This window comes from Sinocyclocheilus rhinocerous, unplaced genomic scaffold, assembly GCF_001515625.1.
Source record: "Sinocyclocheilus rhinocerous isolate Xijiao unplaced genomic scaffold, SAMN03320098_v1.1 scaffold1561, whole genome shotgun sequence".
In the NCBI taxonomy this organism is placed as follows: domain Eukaryota; kingdom Metazoa; phylum Chordata; class Actinopteri; order Cypriniformes; family Cyprinidae; genus Sinocyclocheilus; species Sinocyclocheilus rhinocerous.
In genome coordinates this window covers 571,833-596,604 of record NW_015652263.1, presented here as the reverse complement: position 1 = coordinate 596,604, position 24,772 = coordinate 571,833, and the positions used below count along the sequence as shown (strand labels likewise).

The 24,772-nt window shown below is 36.8% G+C and overlaps 3 protein-coding genes across 7 annotated transcripts; 2 read left to right on the top strand and 1 right to left on the bottom strand.

Moving 5' to 3' along the window:
• The first annotated feature begins 1,693 nt into the window (after positions 1 to 1,693).
• On the top strand, positions 1,694 to 7,466 carry LOC107714190 (protein IWS1 homolog). The gene is made up of 3 exons (XM_016519952.1): positions 1,694 to 1,970; positions 4,028 to 6,059; positions 6,931 to 7,466. Exons 2-3 carry the CDS (start codon positions 4,214 to 4,216, stop codon positions 6,951 to 6,953), a joined length of 1,869 nt encoding a protein of 622 aa, XP_016375438.1. The 5' UTR covers positions 1,694 to 1,970; positions 4,028 to 4,213; the 3' UTR covers positions 6,954 to 7,466.
• A 1,144-nt stretch (positions 7,467 to 8,610) lies between these two features.
• LOC107714191 (transmembrane protein 87A-like) lies at positions 8,611 to 20,919 on the bottom strand. Of its 5 annotated transcripts, none has more exons than XM_016519955.1 (21): positions 20,700 to 20,919; positions 19,773 to 19,842; positions 19,231 to 19,322; positions 19,031 to 19,150; positions 18,781 to 18,825; positions 18,038 to 18,103; positions 17,510 to 17,572; positions 17,287 to 17,407; positions 16,990 to 17,051; positions 16,635 to 16,818; positions 14,945 to 15,044; positions 13,861 to 13,954; positions 12,501 to 12,569; positions 12,057 to 12,165; positions 10,888 to 10,946; positions 10,686 to 10,789; positions 10,524 to 10,594; positions 9,912 to 9,973; positions 9,624 to 9,676; positions 9,432 to 9,462; positions 8,611 to 9,011 (listed from the first exon to the last, which is right to left on the bottom strand). In XM_016519955.1, exons 1-21 carry the CDS (start codon positions 20,835 to 20,837, stop codon positions 8,970 to 8,972), a joined length of 1,755 nt encoding a protein of 584 aa, XP_016375441.1. In that variant the 5' UTR covers positions 20,838 to 20,919; the 3' UTR covers positions 8,611 to 8,969. The 5 variants fall into 5 exon arrangements, with proteins under 5 accessions (XP_016375441.1, XP_016375443.1, XP_016375444.1 ...); XM_016519957.1 differs by lacking the exons at positions 12,501 to 12,569; positions 18,038 to 18,103 and adding exons at positions 13,631 to 13,702; positions 18,245 to 18,263 and having other exon boundaries at positions 17,510 to 17,577; positions 20,700 to 20,918; XM_016519958.1 differs by lacking the exons at positions 12,501 to 12,569; positions 18,038 to 18,103 and adding exons at positions 13,631 to 13,702; positions 18,245 to 18,263 and having other exon boundaries at positions 17,287 to 17,398; positions 17,510 to 17,577; positions 20,700 to 20,918.
• Positions 20,920 to 23,127: 2,208 nt separating this feature from the next.
• LOC107714188 (calpain small subunit 1-like) lies at positions 23,128 to 24,731 on the top strand. The gene is made up of 7 exons (XM_016519947.1): positions 23,128 to 23,215; positions 23,302 to 23,366; positions 23,461 to 23,529; positions 23,642 to 23,720; positions 23,924 to 24,040; positions 24,142 to 24,200; positions 24,293 to 24,731. Exons 1-7 carry the CDS (start codon positions 23,161 to 23,163, stop codon positions 24,317 to 24,319), a joined length of 471 nt encoding a protein of 156 aa, XP_016375433.1. The 5' UTR covers positions 23,128 to 23,160; the 3' UTR covers positions 24,320 to 24,731.
• The last annotated feature ends 41 nt before the right edge of the window (positions 24,732 to 24,772 follow it).

Here is a 24,772-nt window from a genome sequence, read left to right as displayed (position 1 = left end):
ATTATTCTGGCCTTGGGGCAAATTTTGTCCGATATTTTAAACAAGGACACAATAAAACACTATTTTGGCCTTGGCACAGTCCTAAATATTCCATTTCATTCCCTGGCTGCTTTAAGGTCTCAAGAGCAATTTCTGTGAAGTAGATACTTGTAATAATCTTTCTTACTGTCCAGTTACATCAACCCAAAATGCACACGGGCCTTTGTTCTGATTCCCCAACAATTAGCTTCAGATAATGAGGTCAGTTGTTCACATTTCTATTTGTGGAGCCTGTGCAAATGTCTTTTCATTTTGTAAGGGAGCGTGTAACACAGGGTGAGATGTAACACCATCAGTTTAACCAATTAGAATTTAGCTACAGCGATGACATCACTATCATACCAGCCTCCTCAGGTGAGAGTAAAAACAGTAGACTCTGGTTTATAAATTAAATTTGATATCATATTAACGAACATTAAAGGACAGAACCGGCATCTAAATCATATAAATTTGATATATCTACACAAATGTTCATGTACATTAAAAACATGAAATATCATGGCTGACTTTACAGGAAGGTACTTAATTTTTTATAGAGGTGTTTTACCTGTATTTTGAATTTTGCACTTCAATGCATTTGTGTTAAATAAATCAGAAATGTATTTTCCCCTCACTCTGTCTATGAAAAGATAAAATAAAAAATACAAATAGAAGCATATATATATATATATATAATTCTGTCCATGCCTCCATCAATTTATTTTTTTAATTTTCTTATAATTTTTACCACAATAACTTCATGTACAATGTGTGTGTGTGTGTGTGTGTGTGTGTGTGTATGTATGTATGTATGTATAATTTTAAATGACTGTCCATGCCTCCATTTTTGCTTATTTTTAAAATTTTCTTATTTTTACCATAATAACTTCATGTACAAAATTCATATTATATATATATATATGTGTGTGTGTGTGTGTGTGTGTATGTATAGTTTTAAATGTCTGTTCATGCCTCCATTTTTACTTAATTTAAAAAAAAAAAAAATCTTATTTTTTACCACAATAACTTCGTTATTTAAATTCAGTTTTACATCTCACTCTTGTAGGCTACTGAAAAAAATAAAATAAATAAAAATAAAGAAATGACAGAAGCAAATCTCTCTCTTTCTCTTTATATACTGTATATGTATATGCCTCCATAAAAAAATCTATTTTTACCACAATAACTTTATGCAAAAAAATTTGAATGCCCATTGTTTTTACATCCCACCATTGCACATTATCTATCATAGCCTACTGAAAAAAGAAACAAAGCATATGTTTCCAATTTTTTTTTTATTTTTTCACTATTTTCTTACCATAACTTTATGCACAAAATTTTACATACCCCCCTTGTACATTCTTTATACTTGACATTAATTTACACAGTTTATGGAAACTCCGTAATTTCTAAACTACTTCAACTCAGCAGACAAATCACATCAAAGTTTAAGAAATAGCAGGTAGTTACAGACGTTGAAACTAAACGTTACAACACTCCCCAGTCTCCCCGACCACTCGATCTGTTGCCCTGCGTCACCGAGGTGCAGAAACAATCCGCGGACCTGCCGCAGCCAATCTGAAGACATCACCACATTTCACGCAAATCAGGGGAAGTGGCTCAAATTAAAGTTACCATCTCAACCCCGTACAGTAACCTTCTTAGTGTAGGGGGCGGGTGTGTGTGTGTGTGGTGGCAGGGTGGGGGTGGTCTCCCTGGTTGCTAAGGGCAACAGGGTGAGATAGATGGAGCCGCAGCTGCGCGTCTGTTAATACCAGCGCTCGACCCTCAACGTCCCCTCGCGCGCAATTCTCCACACACACACACACACTGATCTCTCAGTCAAGGCATGAGGATGCGAGCGGGGATTTAGTTTCAGTGTCTTTTCCAGTCTGCAGCAGATTATTACCTTTCCTCTAGCACACGGGACGGATTTACACACGAGGAACAAGGTTTGCAGACTCTTTTCTTAGTTATAATGTTTTTGTTGTATTATTATGAGTATTTCTGTCGTGCAGAACTTCATTTTGCATTTATGTGTCAAAATACATACGTGTTGTTTTGAACGCTTCGCCTATGCAATGCATTTACAATGGATATTATAAGGAAGTGCAGAGATTTATTTGGAAAGGACAATAGGCGCGCAATGACTGCGCCCTGGATTTGAATTCGTAGGTATAGTGAAATTGAGTATTTGGTTCAATTAATGCGTTTCCAGCTTGTCTTGCTTTGTTTATATTTATGAATAAGGACATCTGCTTCACTATTGCGTGTTTTCTCAAGCAACTGGTACGAGTTCATTCATTCATTCATGCGATCAACTTCGCCAAACGTGCCAGACTGTCCTCTCGCATATTATTATCAGACGCACTCAAGTGTGAATTTGCTCCCAAATGTGTCCAGTCTGTGGTGTAGGCTATGTGTCAGTGACATATCTTTTTACAACACAAAAGCACTTGGGTCGCTGAATTGGACACTAACGAGATTTCGAGAATAAAACAAGCATGGCTTTACCACAATAGACACGGAATGCGCGCGCGCTTGTGCGTGTGGCGCGCGGGTTGTTGTTTTCCAGCTGCATGATGATTTCATAATTCCCACATCACACATTTACACTATGACAGACGTGTTAGCGGTTACTGGAAGCTTCGTGAATCGAAATATTTTTCAATTATTCCACTAACTACTGTGATGTTCTATAAATTGGTGATCTGAATCAAGTGGCGTGAATGAGCATTGTTCAGGGTTGTTTTCCAGACACAACGGAAGTAGGATGTCTGCTTGCGTCTTTTCGACGTTTTTTTGGCAAATAACGTACTACTCGTGCAGCGCCGTCAATTAAAATAACTTGAGTGATGTTGATAAACACATTTTTACAAAATGGAGGAGATGGTTAGGAACGCATTAGCAATGCAAATGAGGTTTTGAAGAGCACTGGCACCTGCTGTCTCGAGCATTTGCATAGGCTTTTCCCTCGTTTCTCATTAGAATCATGTTCTACTTTTGCAAAGCAAGGTTTGAGCCCACACTTAAGGCTTTATCGAGGGAGCTTCTCCAAGTCTCTTCTACTGTGTTTGCATAACAAAGGGCAAGGGTTTTGTCCATGAAAAGAGGGGACAAAACCGTCAAGCCTCAATTGTCCCAGTGTCAGTCGGATGGGCAAGTAGGGTCTTGTGCCCCATCAGTAAACAGACTCAGTCACGGCAAAATCCAATTAAGCCATGTTCTTTCCATCAGGCTTTTCACAAGGCAAAGAATATTGCTTCTGTTTTTTACGCTACTGTACTCATTTTACGGTGCATACAGTCATAAGGTTCCTTGAATAAATCAATTATGTAACTATGTTAAATGTGGTTTCACCTCTAGCGTCTCAGACCAAATACAACGTAAAATAATTTGAAATTCGCAAGTGGGTCATTCAGAGGAAGCATTAAATTGCTTGAAGCATCAAGAAAGCCTGACGAAATTTTTCATTTTTTTAATCTCAAAAGAATCCTCTGTGTAGAAACAAAACCAGCCCCAGTGTTAAGCGATATGAGTTGACCTAGGGTGAAAAGTTTAGAGGTTTATAATAAGATCTTTCATCGTCATATGGGCAACGGTATGTGGACTTATTTTTGCATTTGCCATTTTCACGTCCTTGCCTGACAACACATACGTGTGCATTTACGCAATGAGATAAGCTAAATGTCAACAGAAGATGTGGTGTATTCAGCTCAATATCTAAATGAGAGATTTTATAAAGTACAAGAAAAACTCCAAATAGCCTAAATGGTAAAACACATCAGTGATCATGTGTACACTGTGACTCCAAGGTGATTGGAGGCACTTAAAGACAGCATAAGTTTGTCTAGTACATACTTTATTTTTACCCCATGTAGAACACAACAGTACAGCTAAGATACACCAGTTTCAAGCATTGTAAAAAAAAAAAAAAAAAAAAATCTCATATGCTGATTGAAATACATGCAGCCAATTTAAAACTGATTGTTGTGTTTTCTCCTTCTAGCTTTGAAGTCCATCTACTCCATACGGAATATGATGCAGAATTGCCCATTTCTTATGGAAATAAGTTGGATAGGAACACTCACAGAGCTGTTGGCTGATTATCAATGAACTCGGTTCCATAAAGAACTCAAGGAAATAAGTATATTTCAACGAGGAAGACCTGATAGCTGGAGTTTTTATTTTCGATATGGCAGCAACCGAGGCTAATGCAGAGCCTGTCCAAGCAGACATTGTCGAGAACAAGGCCAAGGTAGAAACCACAAATCCAGCCCCAGCTTCAACAGAGGAAGCCCCAGCTTCAACTGAGGAAACACAGCCTACTACTGAGGCACCGCCAAGCACAGAGCAACCAGCTGATAGCAAATCCAAGCCAGCCTCTGAGAAAATATGGAACTCTTTTTTAAATAAAAGTGGGCTTGGAAAAGTAATGGGAGGGAAGAAAAAGAAGGAGCAGCAGACAGGAGCTGAGGATTCTACTGGAGAGGAGCAGGATAAGGTCTCTAGCCAGAACGATCAAGGGGATACTGCAGGTCCTAAAGAGCAGGAATCTAGTCAGCCAGCAGAAGCTGGCGTGGCTGCAGCTGATGGGCAGACTATTGAAAAAGCACCAGAAAATGAGGAGGCTTCCCAAGAGCAAAAGGCATCTGGTGCCAAGCCAAAGCAAGGAGAGAAGTCTAGTGTTAGGGACTTCATCCGCAAGCCTGTTGCTAAAATTTTCTCGCACAAAAGCACAGACAAAAAGGAGGAAGCAGGGGCACTCCAAAAACATGGCAAGGTTCGGTCAAAATCACTAGACAGGCTGGAGGATGCTGATGCCAGTACAAATGTGGCAGACCAAGCAGAGGAGCCTCCGACTGCAGACGAGCCAGACAAGTCTAACCCCCAAACAACAAAAAACATGAAGCGCTGGCACTCTTTTAAGAAACGCATGGCTCAGAAAAGTCACAAGAAAAGCACAGACGAGTCCAAGGATGCTGAGGGAGCAGAAGGAACCAGTGCAGATGGAGCAGGAGATAGTGGGACACTGGATTCCACTACAAAGTCAGAGCACTCTGGGCAAAAAAGGTGGAAATTAAAGAGATCCTGGACATTCCAAGGTCTGAAGAGAGATTCTTCAGTTGTTGGAATCCACAAACCAAAGGACAAAGACTCTTCAGATGTTAAAGACGAAAATGCCCCAGAGGCTGAACAGGGGACGGAAGATGTAAAGGTAGCCAGTGACATAGAAACACAGGAGAAGACTAATGTTGAGGGTGAGGAGGAGAAAGGAGCAACTGCTACTACACAGCATGCAAAATCGGTGGACCAGCATGCAAATGAGATCTGGACCTCTTTCAAAAAACGAGTTATTCCCAAATCAAAGAGGGCAGCTGACTCTGGTGGAGTAGAGGAGGAAGCAGCGGGTGAGCAAGAGCAGACTGATGAACCACAGGCGGGTAAAGACTCAGGCAAGACAGCCAAGGCAAAAAGGACTCACTTCAACCGTGCTGTGTCACTAAAAAACTTCATACTGCGAAAGGGGAAGAGCACCAGCATGGACATGGGGGAGGGTACAGCAGCCCAGAAAGATGGAGATGGTACTGGTGAGAGTGAGGCTAAAGACGTGGATGGCCTTGATGATGCAGCTGGGGCAACTGATGTCCCACAGACTGGATCAGAGGAGCAGACTGCGGCTTCGAGTGAGAGCAATAATGAAGCTCAGGTGGCAGGCGAACACAAGAGTTCTGATGGAGAGGAGAGGTCCCACACTAGTGCACCATCTGGTCAGCCATCAGACAAGTCTCACGTAGCGGATCCAGCACCAGAGGGTGAAGGCCAGACAGAGCCAAAAGCCAATGGTGAGAATGGATGCTCAGATGCTACATCAGAGGACAACGCAGCACACAATCATGAAGTAACAACCCAGAATGATGTGAAGGATGAGGAGGCCAACCAGGAGACCATAGACTCTAGTGGCAAAACTTGTCCGAAGGACGGGAAGATCCTCAGTCAAGACGGGAAGTGCGATACTGTCAATGCAGTTGCCCAAAGCGGTGAGTGTGAAGCTCAAATTGACTCGAGAGATCTACAGCAAAATGGAAATGACAAAGCAGAATCTAAAGTAGGAGTAGGTACTAGTGTTGAGGTAGAGACTGGGGGGGATGGGGCCCCTCAATGTGGAGGGTCCCTTTCTGGGTCAGCGAAGACCAATACAGATGAACAAGAGGAGGCCTTGAAGAAGATGTTCTATGAGGTTGCAGCTTCTATCGTTCCTGCAGTTGTATGCTCAGCCACTGAACAGTTAGCCAAGGAGAAGGATGTTCTGGACAGCAGTTTGAAGTGTTTCCAGCCTGAGAACAATAGCAGTTACACAGATATTGATGTCAGTTAATGTCACAGAGAAGTTACTTTAAATCAGGGATCTATGTATTGATCCTTGGCGATCCTGAGCACCTTCATCTGTGTTTGTGGGAACATGTTCTGGTGTTGTGGGCACATGTCAAAAAGACATTGCTACACTCCGTCACCCCTTTAAAACATTGTGAATTTTAGGGTCAGTGAATTCTAAGGAAGATACAGGTGCTTTAATTGAGCTGTTGTGAAGTTATCCAAAGTAGCAATTTGTGTATTCTCAAAAAGTATTCTATACATAAAGTAATTTATTTAAGGAAAGTTTACAGCATGTCTCTATGTTAACATGGAACCACTAATAATTGAGTGTTTTTGAGGCAGAGGTTTTTCACAATACTGTCAGATGCAGTTGTGTAGTGTTTGCTGTCCTGTATTATAAAGTTGAACATTTATATTGGTGAATCTAAATGAACCTCTTCGTTGTGACAAAAATGTGTGTATAATTAATGAAAATTTTAAATGTAGAAATATACTGTAATATATTCTGAAATCTCTTCTGTTATCATTTACCAGGAAAAAAGGCGGGAAACGTGTGACGCCACACAAAGAGGATTAGATCTGCATGGGATTCGTTCAGCGAGGAGCTTTGCCCCCCCTCCCCCCAAATATGGAGTGATCACATGTTTACGCCACGATTCACCATGGTGAGAGATGCAATCCACAGTTAAAAAAAATCTTGAAAAGCAATAATTCAGAATCATCAATCAGTGCAGTTCTTGCTACCATTCCATCATTGTAAATGATTTGCCTGTCTACTAGTGAGATTTTATATCGTCATAAATGACATTCCTTTGAAATGTTAATCTCAGTGATCACAAAGTACCGTGATCATAAAGTACCGTGATCATAAAAACTGTTAGTTTTATATTAATTGCCATTCTGTTCTGTTACTTTTCCTTTGACTAGATATACGTGATACAGACACATTTGAAATAATAACAGCCTGCCAGACTGCCCCTGAATTGTGAATTCAATACGGAATGTGCTCTAATCTCTGTGTTTTTGTTTTTAGACTGTTATCTTGTGTACATGAATAAACCACCATTAAACATTAAGTACTTCTCTGGGTTTTCTTGCAGATTATGCCATCATTGACAGATTTTAGAAAATGCTGACCAATAACAGATTAACTGGGTTTGCCATTTGGGGCAGTTGTAAAATAGACTCAGCTAATGCAAATCAATGGAGAGAATGTTTAATTTCCCTCCAAAAATACTGCTTCACAAATAGTGCATAATTTGCATCTTGGAAATGGGAACACACATTACATAAAACCCCTAATATGAACACTGTATTATGGCAAATGTCAATTTATATTGGATTACTTTAACTGTCATTTAATATCCTACTCTATCCCCTTGATATTTGTATTGAGCTCAGGTGATTATGACTGTACCATCCTTGACGACCATCACACTGTCAACTATTTACACTAAATCATGCAATTAGAACGTTAACTGCAGCTTAACAGAAATCCTAGCAACAGGTTTGGTGCAGCATTCCCTATAGCTCACAGCGGGGTCAGGGTTAATGAAGAACCGTTTGGAAGTATTAACAGATAATGAGCTGATTTAACAGGGACAAAACAGGACAGAGATATTGAGACTGTATTGGCAAGTGGGTGAAACTGACACTCTGCATGACAGACTTTGAATGTGGCTTTGAGAAGAAATCAATACCTATCGACAGCACGACCCAGGTGGACTTCACAGACTTAGCATATGTAGTCAAAGCATTAGATCTCATGTCAAGAAGGGTCATTAACGTTTTACTGTTTGTTTTGGTATAAAATACTTTTATTTACAACAGGCATTTGGATATGCTGCTAAATATACTGTGGCCAGCAGTTTAACTGGTAAAAAAAAAAAGATAAGTTTGAATCAATTGGGGGGAAAAAACCCACCTCTGCCCTTTGTTTTAGACAGTGTTGACAGACAAAACTCTTGCAACCTCATTTTCCCTCGTCATCTAACTGTACCCAGGCGAGTGTCTATTAACTATGACACAGAGCATTAAAAACTCACGTCAGATAAATCCATTGAAAGGCAATCTGCTTAATGGTGCACAGGCCAACAAGATATTAGGATATCTTAAGATAAAAGGCCACTTTTACTGAAAATACCACTAGGTCAGAGAGGTACTGTTAATTTGTGAAAGCATACTGATGAATTAAAGAAAACCAGAAGAGAGAGCTTTTATCTTACATGTTTTCCCATCTTTATGTAATTAATAAGAGGATTGTTGTGCAAAAGCCTCTTAGTGAAAGAGCACAATGCACAAACTAATGTGTTTTAATCACATTTTGTACTGTAGATATGTAAACAACAGTCAAAGGCAATTTACAGTTATGATTTAATAAACTCTTACACCATATTATCTGAGAAAATATAAATACAAACAGGCAGTTAAAAATAAACCGAAAGTCCTTTACTGCATTACCCTCATCGTCCCACATATTTACAAACGTTGCTTATGAAAAGCTCATGTTTTGGGATAAAGCAGTTGTGCATTGTCATACACACATTATATACATTACATACATCTTCATAGATCTACTCCATTTTGGACATCTCAAATTTTGTAGTCATGATCTCCTGAGGAGGAAAAAAGAAAGAAAAAAAAATTCAAAATCATGACAGGAAATAATCTTTTAACCTTTGAGGAAAGTGAGTCACACAGCAATACAATGAAATTCCTAAAATAAATAACATGGTTACATAAAAACCTATCAAAATCCTGCATTTTTTGTAGTATGTAATCTCTGATCTCCTCTTTTAAGAGATTTGTCCACATTGGCTGCTGTTCGATATATGAACACATCCAATGTTAGCTTAAGTGAGCTCTCATTAGTCAGACAAAACCTCAGCGCTCCTTTTGTTCCAAGCAGAAAGAAAACAACTGAAGGAGAGGGAGCGAGGGTAAACACTGTGACGTGACAGGCTGAGCGCTTTCTGCTTTACTTTGGAAGCTCAAAGGGTGCCCACTGCTGGCCAATCAGAATATGAGACACTTACCTCGTCTGAGTCTAGCAGTGGCGGCAGTGCGCTGTAAAACAAAAGGACACGTCAATGACACGGCAGATTGCTAGTAGCTTTACAGGCAAACTGATGACATGTTTGGGTGTACAAATAATCAGTGACATACTGAATAATGCTATTAGTGCTAATAACCATAATTTCTATACACATATGACTCCCTGGACTTACACATCAGCCATTGATGAGGGAATGTTCTCCTCGACCCATTTGAGATCTTCATCCTGAATGGAATATAAAACAAATTTACCATGAGGTGAAGGCCTTGGCATCACCAAAAATATGTGGCATATTTGAAAATACACAACAATAAGCAATTGTTTCCACACAATATGGTGTTTTTTTATATGTAAACAGCATGTCTAATCCTTCATAAGGCATTCTTATATATGGCAATACAACATGCTTATTTTCATGAAACAATTCCATTTTTTTATGCCAAGTATTGTTATGAATTACCACTTTGCTGGGTTTTGCACTTCCATTGGTCTCTGGTTTCATCCCTCTCATTTTCACACCATCTGTGAATTCAAGTTTAACTGGTTAGAACCGGCTAAACGCAGTCAAATGAAAGCACAGCAAACAAAGGCTGATAACCAGATCTGCAGACTTGATAGACAGCATTCAAGTGTGCTGATGAAATGTAAACTGCATGTTGTTTTCAAGTTGGCATGAAATGAAAAAGGACCCTATTTTCTAAATGCACGTTATAGATCTTATTGTAAACGTTTCTCTATGTATATGTTTATTAAAAAAAACTGACCTAGTACTTTTTTGTTCAAATGACATAATTTGTCATAACTTCACCAATCATTTAGTTTGTTTAAACCCATCCCTGCAAGCTCATGTACATCTGCCTCCACTTTTGAGTGCAACACCCACATCTCAACATCCAATCATCAACCGTGACAATTCTGTTTCATCACGACTTTAAATCAAATACATCCTATTTACTGGAGAACGAAAGGCAGCTTGTGAAGATCCCATGTGCAGAATTATTTCTCCATCATCTTTAAATACAGGCCACTACTTCTGTCTCACACCTGCACATTTTTTAATTAAGACTCTTACCGAAGGCTTCATTCATTAGCTGCTCCTCTTCTTCCTCACTAACCTCATCCACCAGTGGACTGAAGGCATACCTGAAGGGTTCAGAAGGACAAGGATTGACAATCTTGTTTCTACTATTAAACGGAGTGGGGTTGACACATGGATAGCGGTGAAGTGCTTTACCTCTGGTTGTTGGCTGACGGCCTCCATAAGAACATGATGACAAGCAGGATACTAGAGAACAGGAAGCGCCAGAAGGCATCATCTATCCACAGCTCTCTCCAGTCCTACAAGAGTAGTTGTGAAGGCAAGGAGGTGTCATTATAAGTATATGGGTTTAACTAAAAAACAGAAGACATATTACATATAAAAAGAGAAGGCTTACAGATTGGCACTTGGATAACTTGAAAGTCTTCGTTGTCCACACAATAAATATAACAGAAGCTGAAAGAGAAGCAGCATTTCATTATGAGAACATGTGGCAAAAAAAGAAAGCAAAATAACTATATATGGAAACACTTTATTTCAAAGTTTGGGCTAAGTAAGGTTTTCAGGTTACACTTTATTTTAAGGTGTCCTTGTTACAGTGTAATTATACATTCAAGTATAAATTCAAGATTAGGGTTTGGCTTAGGGTTACCTGCATGCAATGTACATGTAACTTGTAACAAGGACACCTTAAAATAAAGTGTTACCGATTTTTTTATTAGTAAAAAAAAAAAAAAAAAAAAAGGAATCTATTTTGCTCCCCAAGGCTGCATTTATTAGATCATTAATACTGTTTGTTTGTTTATAGTTACCAGCTATAACGGCTATATTAATGGGGATGAAAAAAAAAAGTTTTTTTTAAATGTATTTCAGATAAACATTCTAAAACTAGTTTTACTTCATTGAAAGAAAATATTTTATCATTAATACAGTAAAACAATAATATTGGGAAATATTATTACAATTTAAAATAACTGTTTTCTATTTTAACGTTTTAAAATGTCATTTATTCCTGTGATGGCAAAAAAACTGAATAATCAGTAGTCATTACTCCAGTCTTCCGTGTCACATGATCCTTCAGAAATCATTCTAATATACTGATTTGGTGCTCAAAAAGCATTTCTTCTTATTATCCATATTGAAAACAGTTGCGTTGCTCAATACCTTTGTGGAAAACTAAATTTTTCTCAGGATTCTTTGATGAATAGAAAGTGAAAAATAACAGTATTTATTAAGAAATAGAAATCTTTTGTCTTACAGACCCCAAACTTTTGAACGGTAGTGTATCATTAAGGAAATATCAGTGCTTGCAAGTTTTCAGTAAAATGATAGTTTGAAAAGTTGTAAACCTAAATATAGCAAGAAAGAGACACTGAGATTGAATGTCCCCAATTACGGCTTACTTTCCATTAATAAATCATGTAACCCAGATGTTTGACACAGACCAATCATAATTCAGTATGCGAAAATTACACGAACATTAATCACTGGCAGTTTCAATGCAGTACTGTAATCCTGTCAAAGACACTTTGCACAATAATTTAGTAGTGTGACGCATATGCTCACCAAAGACAGCGAATATGAGAGTGTTGGTGAAGTGTCGGTAAAGGGACAGCTTGACCACATTTCTCCTCAGCCGAAGGAGCTTCATCGTCTGGGCCAGGCTAATGAAGATGTGACTGAGTGTCAAGGACTATATCTGATCACTAGGGCTCAGCGACTTCCTGTTCATACACAATCTAATGCAAACAGTTTACTTGGCAGTAAAAAAAAAAAAGAGACGTGAAACAGAAAATGTAGCGAACTGCATAGAGTCTTCCTGACTGTAAACGTGCACAGGTTTGTCCTTTAGGTGTCCTCAAGCTTTAGGAGTACAGAAAATCCCAGAAATCACAAAGGAGAACAAAAAGAGGGGTGATCAACATCCCACATATGCAGGGCCACTGTTACACAACCCATTAAGAGAGAAAGAGGGACACACACAAACAGCAATGGAGAAACGTAGGATATCCACCAGCAGAGGGTAGAGTCGAGAACAGCCAAGGGGATGGCAGCCAGCAACACCAGGTCATCTTCAGCCTGGCAGAACAATATAGGGGGAAGAGAGAGGGAAAGACAGAGAAGAGTAGCACCATCACACACACACCACCATCAGAGGGACCTACATAGGGCTGGGCAATTGCCTATTTATGATATTCAGTACCTCAATATTTATGTATTTGCTCTGATACGGCTTGAAACTGTGACCTTTATTTATTTATTTACTTATTTTTTTATAATTTGTTATGGTTATGGCAAAGCTGAATTTTCAGCAGCCATTATTCCAGTCTTCAGTGTCACATGAAATCATTCTAATATGCTGATTTGGTGCTCAATAAACATTTCTTATTATGATCAATGTTTAAAACAGTTGTGCTGCTTATTTTTATAGAAATCCTGAAACTTTTTTTCAGGATTCTTTGACGAATAAATTGTTTTTGGTTTCAATGTAGAAGTCTTTCAATTTTGATAATTTTAATTCATCCCAAATGTCTGAACAGTAGTGTATGCAAACATTACTATTACTAAAACAATAATATTTTCCTATTTTTAAGTGAATCGTTGAATCAGAATTGATGTACAGTTTAATCTGATTAACAGAAATGAACCGATCTTACGAACTATTGTAATGATCCATTTTTCACCTCCAAATAGTGTTAAAACACTTAGTATGGTGCTTAATATTGCAATCAGAATCATCACAAATACATCTTAATATTTACTACATCGCCCAGCCCTAGTACTCACACATTGCAAAACCATAACCACCATTCAGCCCAACAAAGGTAGATCATGCTACTAGCTTTGAGGCAAGACAGAAAAAATATATTTTACAAAGCATTATCCCAGCTGCACACCACCATCACATGAGCCAAAGAAACTGAGAAGAGCAAAGAGAGACTGAAATTTCCATAACATGGCTTCCTAAAAAGAATTGAACAGAGTGAACTGTATGCACTTGTAACCACAAAAAATCTACCCGGTTCGATCTACTTTCATTTCCATTTATCTGTCCCAATCTACACCATGCAGAAGTCACTGTAATAACAGCACAAAATGAACACACAGTCTTAACAGATGATCGACTTGTGAAAGGATATCCACCACACAATACAAGAATCAATGAGGGCCATAACAATGTCACAAAGCAGCCTGCTTGAACCACCGTGCTCCTGCGAGAGAGAAACATTAAGCTTCACGTGATATTTGGTGCAGCATCATCACGTTAAATTAGGAGGTTTGCCACAAAGGTGGACATGTTTCTCCACTGGTCACCATTTTTCATTTTTAGTGAAATTGTGTTCAGTTTCAGCTGTGAGACTCTCCTTACCGTGTTGACTCTCAGTACACCTTCTATGATGGAGAAGATAAGGTAGAGCAGTCCTACCCCCACCACCCTGTGCAGCAATGCTCCTAGTCTTGGTCTGCAGCAAAAAGGCGGAGTTATTGAAAGAGAAATGTACAAAACTATGCTGAAGATTACTCTTATAGCAAATGCTGTTATCAAAAGTATTAAAGTAATATGGGAAATTTTATTACAATTTAAAAAAACTTTTCTATTTAAATATATTTTAAAATGTAATTTCTTCATAATTACTCCAGTCTTCAGTGTCACATCAGTGATCTATCAGAAATCATTGTAATATGCTGACATGTTTCAATATTAATTGTCAATGTTAAAAAAAAAATTTCCTATCAGAATTTTTTAACAATGTAGTGACAAAGTGTAACTTTTGATCAATTTAATGGATTCTTGCTAGTGGTTCAACGGATCACAAATCTCACAGTTCGGATCACATTACGGTTTTTGACCCACGGATCGGATCATTTTTCGGATCAGCAAGAGAAGAACAATATTTCAATTTAACTTGCTTTCCATTTGATGCACGGATCCGATATAATGATACACATCACATCCGATTTCTTTCTCAGCGGTTTTCATTCACTTGAGACATAACTGACTGCGTTTAATTGAATGATTGTCGAGATGGGTATTTTTTCATAATTTTATGTGTATGTGTCTGTTCAGAGGATTCAGAAGAGGATTCAGTTCTGTGTTCACGCGCCGTCTGAAACGCGTATGCGCGCTTCATGTGTGTGCGGCTGTGCACGTGGAGAACAGCGCGCGAGTAACGAATCGAGTTCCCTTTCGCCTTTTCTCTCTGGAATTCTTTAAAATTTGCTTGCTTGTGTAAATACGAACAAATTATAAACTTATACTCTATTATGGTTAAATTTTGCAATAATCCGCGGATCACATGCGTGCCGAACCGTTGGGCTTGGTCCGTACGGATCACGGATCAACAATGATCCGTTTAACCACTAATTCTTGCTTTATAAAAGTATTACTTAGACCAGATTTTAATCCATTTTGTTCAACTGCCTCAATATATTACTGCTTCAAAGCAACTTACTTGACTATGCCATATCCAAGGCTAGCAATGATGACAAGCACTCGAGCCAGGGTTCTTTTTACAGCTGAAAGCACCTCTGCAAACACCACTGCACCTTGAACTGCACACACAAATAATGCACCATAATGACTGCATTCACTATAGTAACCTTATCAATGTTCAACAGCAAATTTACACAATCACATCAAACATATGCCTGGATTTATTATTATAATGGACCATACTGTACATCAAAACAGTTTGCCTTTGTGGTAACCATAAAGCAGCTTTATTTTTACATTTACTAGATTTTTAGAAATAATTATAAAAAATATTAAACTAAATATTAAACAGCCCTCAGTTGTCTTCACAATGTGCATGACCTATAAACAGAGCTGGGAAGTAACTGATTACATGTAATCTGGATTACGTAATCAGATTCCAAAAATTAAGTACTTGTAATTAGATTAAATTTTAATATACTTGTCATCAGACTACAGGAACTTTTTTATTGATTGCATGATTACATATTATTCACACAATAGTAATATATTATTCATAATTTATTGATTCTCCTTAATTCCTCTTTTTTGTCTTTTAAATGTTCCTTTCTAAAATAGCCTGCTGCTTATATACATTCAGAAAGTCTTCCAGTTTTATGGACATTCACACAAAGACCAGTCATTAGTCAGGTCAGGTGGCTACACAGCATTTGAACACTGGATTTACAAAAATCATATCAGGTTTAAGAAGTGTTTCAACATTGCATCAACTACTGATGAACGCATTCATTTTTATTTGAATTACCATTAGGTTATTTACCCACGTATTAGTATTTAGAGGGCTTTTGTTTTTGAAAGCTTTTTAAATGCACACATTCACTTTATTTCTTATTTACATGTAATGCAGGCATTCCTAAACTATTTTTGTCATCTGAACATCTTTCACCTAATATATTTACTTGAAGTAACCCTGAGATTTTAAAATAAATATTTAATAATTACATATCACATTTGCAAGTTAATGGTTCTCTGACATTGGTTAACGGTCACATGACATGCAGGTCAACAAATATTTACATTTTTTTGATAAGCGTTTTATTTTGATTGAGGTTATTTTAAAAATGACTTACTTTAATTTTACATTTTTTTATGAATTAATTATTAGCTTTTCATTAAACTCACAACCCCCCTGCAGTTCATTTACGAACCCCAGTTTGAGAAACCTTGACGTAATGTAATGTTTAATGCACTTCATGTTGTTAATTACAACGAATGGAATATATTTTCTTACTCTTTGTATTTTTATATCAATATGGTACAAGATTATCCTATTTAAGTCAATAAACCAAGTTAGATCAAACAAGTTAGGTGATAAACGAGTTAGGTCAAAAGTAATCTAAAAGTAATCAAAAAGTAGTCTGATTATATTACCTAAAATTTGTAATGTAATCGATTGCCTTACTAACTACAGTAACAGACTACAATTTCTAGGTAATATACCCATCTCTGTCTATAAAATTCTGTAAAAACCTATTTTGAGTGCAGAAAGTGATCTTATGTTTAAATGCCAACATCTTATGTTATCTTATGCACATAAAAATATCACATTTCAGCTGCAGACACACAGTATGGTCTCAGTTCAATTTGTTTGTGAAATTAACAAATATAACAAATATTTAACGACACATTTTTAAGTAGTGTTGTGTTACCTGAGTGGCCATCGTAACGGATACTCTGGAACTCTGCATAGTAGACTGCCTTCTCAAGCATGCCCAGGAAGATCACTCCTCCAATCCAAAACTGAATCCGAAGCAGGTCTCTCCAGTAACACGCAGAGAGAGCCAACCACAGCACACCCATAATCACATAGATGATGCACATCACCATGTAGAACTGAAGAAAAATATGAGTGGAAGCTTTGTAAATGAAAGAACCTCCCAAAATGCTGCACAAAATGCTAACACGTTGCTACTGAGCGTTAAATAACTACTGCAATTAGACAATTAAAAAAGCAAAAACAGAAAAAAACAAACAAAAAAAAAAACACAAACAATGTGTACTCACAATCATCAATGGCCATTCAGACGCTGAGATGTATTGATAGGCGCCGTGCATCCTGACCTCCACTGTATAATATATTTTTTAAAAATGATTATTAAAATATGAAATCTATATTAAACTATAAATATTAATGCATTTATAAAATGGGTTAGTAATTGTACGTTATTCAAAACACCCCTTGTTGTCAAAGCAGGCTGTTCTCGTTCATAAGACATTATAATGGCTTTTTGAGTTCCACAACAGTTTATCACCACATAAACCTCATTATTAATGTTAAGGCATGCCTAATTATAATCTTACATTTAATGTTTGATTTCATTTCTTTGGCAGATGGAGGATTTGCCTCAATTTTGATGATGAACATATAGGGGCTGTCTTCCCAGGTTTGTGCCACTGCAGAGTCTGATTTAGACTGTTTTTGCTGCAACAACAAAACACGCATGTAAAAAAAAAAAAAAAAAAAAAAAAAAAGAGACATTAACCTTTTTGTGATTCATGATTCTTTCTGTGCTTTAATACTCACCGAGGTCTCCATTGATGAAGAGTCTTTGCTTTTTGGAGCACTCGTTGAATTTGTTGCTGCAGCCTGATCATGCAAACATTTGAAACGGTGAACTGCATAAATCTTAACATTGTTGGCATGGAACTTCATACAAGTTACGTCATATTACATCATTGCTTCCTTTACAACTAAAAGTACCATCATTTAATAATCATATCAAGGCATTAAAAGGAGTAATTGACCCAGAAATTCTGTCATTATTTACACACTCTCATTAACATGTAAGTTGCTCTTTTTCATACAGTGAAACTAAATGGAGACTATGACTGCAAAAATTTTTAAAAATAACTATATATTGCTTTTGGTCCTTTTTGAAGCCTGACAGTCCCTAGTCCCTTGTAAGGCAGAGAACAGCTCAGATATTCTGCTAAAGATTTCCTTTTGTGTTCTACAAGAAAAAAGCATCACATAGGTTTAGAGGGTGAATAAATGACAGACTTTTTATTTTGAGTACATTTTTGAAAAATATGAAACAGATTATGAACTGACATTTTTTGTCTGCCCTTCGGTCTTCACTGAGTCCCTCCTTCTTCTGCCTTGTGAATTTGGGGTTGACTGAAACACAAAAGAGCCGACAAAGTTTCCCTAGGTATACACAGTAAAGCCTAAGTAAAATTTTGAACTGCTGCAATATTAAAAATATTTTATGCTAATTTGCATTGTCATTTCTGATTTTGCAGTTTTCTAAATTTGGCAGAATTCCTTCCACACTGGACTAAATCTAAGCAGGATTAATAGTTTAATAGCTTGACAGCAATACGTTTATGAAAGGTGGCCCTGGGCACACACACTCAAAAGAACCAATGACTGATTAGACCAGACATTCAAATTAACAGCAAAGTCTGCTGGTTGTTTAAGCTTTGGCTATTTAAGTTAACAATAAAACCAGTGAGAAAACAGTGAGACAGAATCTGTGTCAGATAATCAGAATGACAAATGAAATACTAATTACCAAGGCTCTTTGGAAAACTGGATTCTGATTGGTCAATCACAGCATTCTGTGCCGCTGAATTAGGCAACTGAATTCCAACATAGCTAGCTGTTCTAGTTTCATAGATCACTCTCTTTCTTGTCATCTCAAATCAATATTTCATATAACACATTTCATGTGTTAATTATTAGATTCAATTATGTACTCAATCAACTTTGCACAAGCGGATGACCATATGCAAAAGCTACCACTATTTTTGACCCCGGAAAAACCCTGGTTTAAAAGCATCAGTTCAACTCACCAATGGCGTCAGCTGGTTAGGATGATCAAAGTCTTTTACTCCAAACTGGGGAGTCCAATCAAAAAAAAAAAAAAAGAAAGAAAGAAAGATCTCTTGGCATTCATGTTAATTTGTCAGACCTGTCTGACCTGACTTAACTAAAAAATTTAAACCTACAACTAAATGCAAACTCTTTTATGTTCATTAACACAGTGATAAACTGTACATTCATTCAACAAGTTATGTATGAGAGAGTGAAGATGCCATGTACCTTAATTCCAGGAATATTAGATTCACACTTTATAGGCTCATACTTGTGGTATATGTAGAATCCATAGCTTCCTTCCCGGTGCACAGCGGCGCTCTCAAAATAGACATTTGCTGATTCAGGCTTTTTGAAGAAAAGAGAATAATGCATATTAAACTGCTGTAAATTCAAAAATAGCACTTTTTGGTAAAAAATACACTCACATCAAGTCCAAACACTTCGTCGTAGCAAGGAGAACTCTGCAAATACCATGCTATAGTGAGGTTTACAGGAACAGCACACCCTTCAATGTTCACTGAAATATATACAGCATAAGAATACAAATAATAATCAGAGCAGTCAAAGCATGTCATTCGCTAATGCACTGGATTCAATTATTATTGAACAACGGCTCTGTGTAGTTAATGCTGCTCAATGTGAAAGCACGCAGGTGATGGAGATTTACCGCTGATTACAGAACCGGCTTTCTGACAAGATGCTTATTAAATATGGCATGCTATTTGTCGTGCAGCCCTATAAAAAATGATAAATTAAAGAGCATATATACAGTAAATAAAATCTATATTTTATTTTAATGTACTTTTTTAAATTTAACCTACTTTTGGCATGTGCATTGTTAGATTTTTGTGTTGTTTTATCGATTACAATTCTTTTCAGCGCTAATAAAAAATGTGCTCGTCAGTGTCAGAGAAAACTGAGAGAGAGAAAAATACAAGAAAACAGATAAAGTAAAGAGCATACTCACAATTAATTTCAATTAAAGTATTATTGAACATCGTCTTCGGAAAATAGTAGAACTTTGGGCTCCCACCTACCTAAAATACACAAAAAGGAGGATTCTTACAATTTGTTGATCTCAGTAGTTACCCTAAAAATGAAATACTTCATGCTCATATATTACGCAAGAAATGTATTTGTAACTAATAAAAACATTAGTATTAGTGATGGGAAGTCCGGTTCTTTTCCGCGAACCGGTTCTTTCGGACAGTTCGTTTCAATGAACCGGTTCAAAAAAACGGTTCATCGGTTCTTTTACGCCCTAACGTAATGACGTCATTCGCGATTACGTCATGATATCAAGTCTATCGTCCCGGGCCGGGATGAAAATACACATTCAAATATATAAAGTCAGTAATCATAACTTCAGTCAGTTAAAACATAATCATGATCTGAAAAGTTTACAATTAAGTTTTGCAACTAAGCACCCAAATACAGTAACAGGCAGTGATGTGCATAAGTAAAAAAAGTGAATAACTTAAGTAATTGGTGGATTAATGCTTACTGGAGACGCGAACCGTTTCAAACGATTCAGTCCGATTTGGTGAACTGGTTCAACCGGTTCACTAAGAAGAACCGGTTAAATCGAACGATTCGTTCACGAACCGGACATCACTAATTAGTATGCAATCAGCTATATTAGGGCAAGACCAGACTAGAAATCCTGTAGAGCCATTGCTTATAGTTTAGCCTCATCCCTTATTACACGTTCACTGTAGGCAGATAACATCATATTATCGATCCCCGATATATATTCTACACATTCTTCCAATTCTATACATTCATTAATAGTGGCTGTTAACCGGTGTTGTGTGTGTAAAGACAATGGACTGTCATGAGACTAGAAGATACAACACGAGCGTCAAGGTTTCGCTGCAGGTGGTGATGCACTTACATTATCCACATCCAGGACCCATTTTCCCGGCTCTGATATAGCAGTCAGCGGTGGTATTAATACAAATTGAAGAATCACAACAAGCAGTACTCCTCTGAATCTTGCCGACACCAATGACTCGGTCGTGACAGTCGCCATTGTTAAGGAAGCAGTTGACGTTACAACTTTGCGAGCTACACTTCCCTGTGCAAATCTACATCCTGTTCGACGTCACTTTGTGGGCGGAGACGCAAAATATTGAAGATTATAGGCTACAGATAAGCATAATCCTAAAACAGAAAGAAAGAAAAAAAAAAACTACAAAAGTAATATAAAAGTAATAACATCCAGAACAGGGGTACAATCAGGTATAAAATATTAAATGATATATATATATTTTTTTTATTTTATTTTTTTTTATTATATATATAATTCATTTAAGTAAATAGATTAAATAAAAGCACTTTAAAATATTCGTTGAAGCCAAAAAGCTAATCTTCCCATAAAAGTGAGAAGGGTCTTGAACAGTGAATAGATTCATTGTTAAATTTCTGTCTTACACCACAATATAACTGAACGAGTACAATGCCCAAATAAATGCATGGTCTCAACATAATTATTAAAGAAAGTTCAGTACATATTCATAATTTTTTTATTTCTGTAAATAATCATTTACTGAATAAAATCTGTGGATGTATTTGGTCATTGTAAACGTGCATATTTGATGATTACAGTCAGATTAAAAGTAAATTCTCTAATTCCATACTGTATTTTATTGGCATTAAAAATAAATAAATAAATAAATGCTAGATTTGTGTGCTTTTTTAATTAATTAATTTGTTTATTTATTATTTAATATAACAATAACATATTAAACCACCATTAGCCTTTTTGGTATTTGTATTGTTTGATTTTTATGTTGGTATTCCAAACTGCAAATGCAATTCTTTTCAGTTTTAATAGAAAATTACAGTCAGTCAAACTAATGTTACAACAGTTAAAATGTATATTACTCATAAATCAAAAAGTGCTATTCTAAAGACCAGCAAAAAGAAAATGATCTAGGCAAAGCATTGCAGTTTTTTCTTTCATTTAAATTATTTGTCACAAGTTACAAATACTTAAGAATATCGAGGATGTAATACAACATTTTCGCTTAATACACACCTATATAAAATAGGCACGACAACTTAGCCTAGCCTACAAATTGACGTCATGACGCAAAACCTCTGCAGTGTTGTTCGTGAAACGTGGATGGGACCTAGAGTTTGACAAATCATTGAACTGGGTGTGGAGAGCTGCTCTATCCATAAAGAACAGATAAAGATCGCCTTTGGGAAACTGCTTCTACTTTTATCTGTTTACCTGAGCAGCGGGTCTTTTCTTCCTCTGTACCTTTCCGCTGGACCTATTCAGCGTCTTTGTTCCGGTAAGTTCTCATTTAAACGTAGTTTATTTTGAAAACATTGCCCATTCTTGATGTGCGTCAGGATTAAACCACAACGGCCTGCTAAACTGTAACTTTAAATTTGATTTTACAGTAGTTAAACCAAGACAGCAGCATAAACGTCATGTTTTCGTATTAACTCAAATAACTTAGGCCTGTAACGTAGCGTGCTGACAGTCATAAAGGGGCAAGAAGTATGACTGGATCTTCCTCTTTTTCACATTCCTGCCATTGTGAAGTAGACTGTTCCGATGGGTTTTGTTTGTGTTGAGTCATAGAGGGGTGTGGAAGCCTGCTTTACTAAAGTATTGTATTCATTAGATGCGGGAGTGCTCTTTAAAGTTAAAGAGAGTACTCTTTCCTTTTTACGCTAGTGGAAAATTACTGTCAAAACACGATTAGTATTAGAGATATCATGTAAGTGATTTTTCCTGTCACATAATAGTTTGCACCATTATATAAAACTGGTTCTCGAGCTTTTTGACACAAAGACCCAAACTGTACCATTATGACAACACTGTTTGTTTTCAAATTTTATTAGTTGATATATTCAATTAAATAATTAAGTTTGTGATTCTATAATATTCCACATTTAGATATTGGGAAATACATATTTCTTCATATCTTGATATTTGTGTGTGTGTGTGTGTGTGTATTCAGCATTTTAATTGTTTTAATTCATTTATTAAATTAATTAAAATTATTAAAAAACATTCAGTGTTTCTGGTAGGTAGAATGAAACTTTGTATTGCTTGCACTTCTCATGTTATTGCTTCCTTATGATAAATCGCTTGTATTCGTCAATTGTAAACATCTGCTAAATTAATAAATGTAATTTAAGTCATCCCATCCCCTTGCCCCCTGGTTTGAAAACTACTGTTATAAAATAAATACTTTATATGCATGTCCATGTTCTGTCTCAGTGATTTAGACATTGCTAGTAGTCTCTATAAATTATTTTAAAAATTAGATTGCTTTTAACCTGTAAGAGCAGCCGTTTTGACTTTTTTCATCCATTTCCTCTTATCATAGGACATGGAGGTGAGCCCTAATGAACTGATGGGCGTCCTTAACAAGATTATTTCCAAACGTGAGTTTCTTCAACATATATTGATGACACAAATGAGTCATTATGTAAAAGATTCTAATAAGATGATCCCTGGTTTTCACCTCTAGATGGCGATCTTAAGACAGATGGTTTCACTATTGAGTCCTGCAGAAGCATGGTAGCAGTAATGGACGTATCCTTCAGTATAATCATGTTAACAGAAAGAGGCTGAATATTACATTTTATGAATACTGTATGTCGGTTTTGCCTTAACTATCTGCTGTCAGAGTGACAGTACTGGAAAACTGGGATTTGAAGAGTTTAAGTATCTTTGGAATAACATCAAGAGGTGGCAGGTACAAACATAGTTAATTTTATACTTTTGTACTGGGGGACTATTTTGTCTCAACTAACTATGAATATCAGGATTTTAATAAAGAGTTTGCAACCTGTTTTTGTTTAATCCAGGGCATTTACAAGAATTTTGATGCCGATCGCTCTGGTGTGATTGGTTCCGATGAGCTACCTGGAGCTTTTAAAGCAGCAGGTGAGTAGTGTTGTCAGTACTAAAATGGTTGCAGTTTGCATTGCTACTTTCAAAAGCATGCTAAAGTCTCGTGTGTGTGTTTTTTTTCAGTATTGTGGAAAAATACTAGTATATTTACCAGTCATTATTCTCAGTCAGCAAGTCAGATTGGAATAGAATATAGTTTATTGGGTCTAATTCGTAATTTCTCATCCCTCCTTTAGGGTTCCCACTCAATGAACAGCTTTTCCAGTTGATCGTCAGGCGATATAGTGATGAAAAGGGCAACATGGACTTTGACAATTACATCGGGTGTCTTGTGCGCCTGGATGCTATGTGTCGTATGTTGACAGATTGTTTTGTCATCTTAATTCTTTTATCACAGACTCATTGTATTTTTAGTTTCAGCATGAATTGCCTCGCTAATGTTTTTTTTTTACAGGTGCCTTCAAGACACTTGATAAAGACAACAATGGCTCCATTAAAGTCGACATTCAAGAGGTACTGTATGTGAACTGTAATTTAAGACCACAAAGAAACAATATGTCCTAAATTAGCTCCTATATAACTCTCTTTTGCTTTTTTGTTTACAGTGGTTGCAGCTGACAATGTACTCCTGAATATAAAAGAATATACTTTGCCATCTTGATTATATTCTTTTGTCAGTTCCTCTTTGTGGCCTGTCATTGTCAAATGTCTTTGTTTTAATAACTGACATAATTATTTGTTTCATTGTTAGATATGACAGCATGATCATACTGTGCCTTTACACTAGGTGGCAGCTTTGTTGCAACGCTTGTTTGCATCCTTAGAGGTTCAGTTTATGCCATATTTCCATATTTTATTTTATTCCATGCCATTGCGCCCTTTTCATTTATGCCATGGTTTTATCAGAATAGAATAGTTTTAGAATAGATAATAGCTATTAAGGACATTCCAGAGCCATATTATTTAATCACTGAGAATATCAGTCAGCTGTCCGTTTTGCAGAGTTATTATGCTGATGCTCAAATAAACGTTATTTGTTTTGGACATACAAAGCCGATCTCCACTCATTACGTGTGCAAACACTG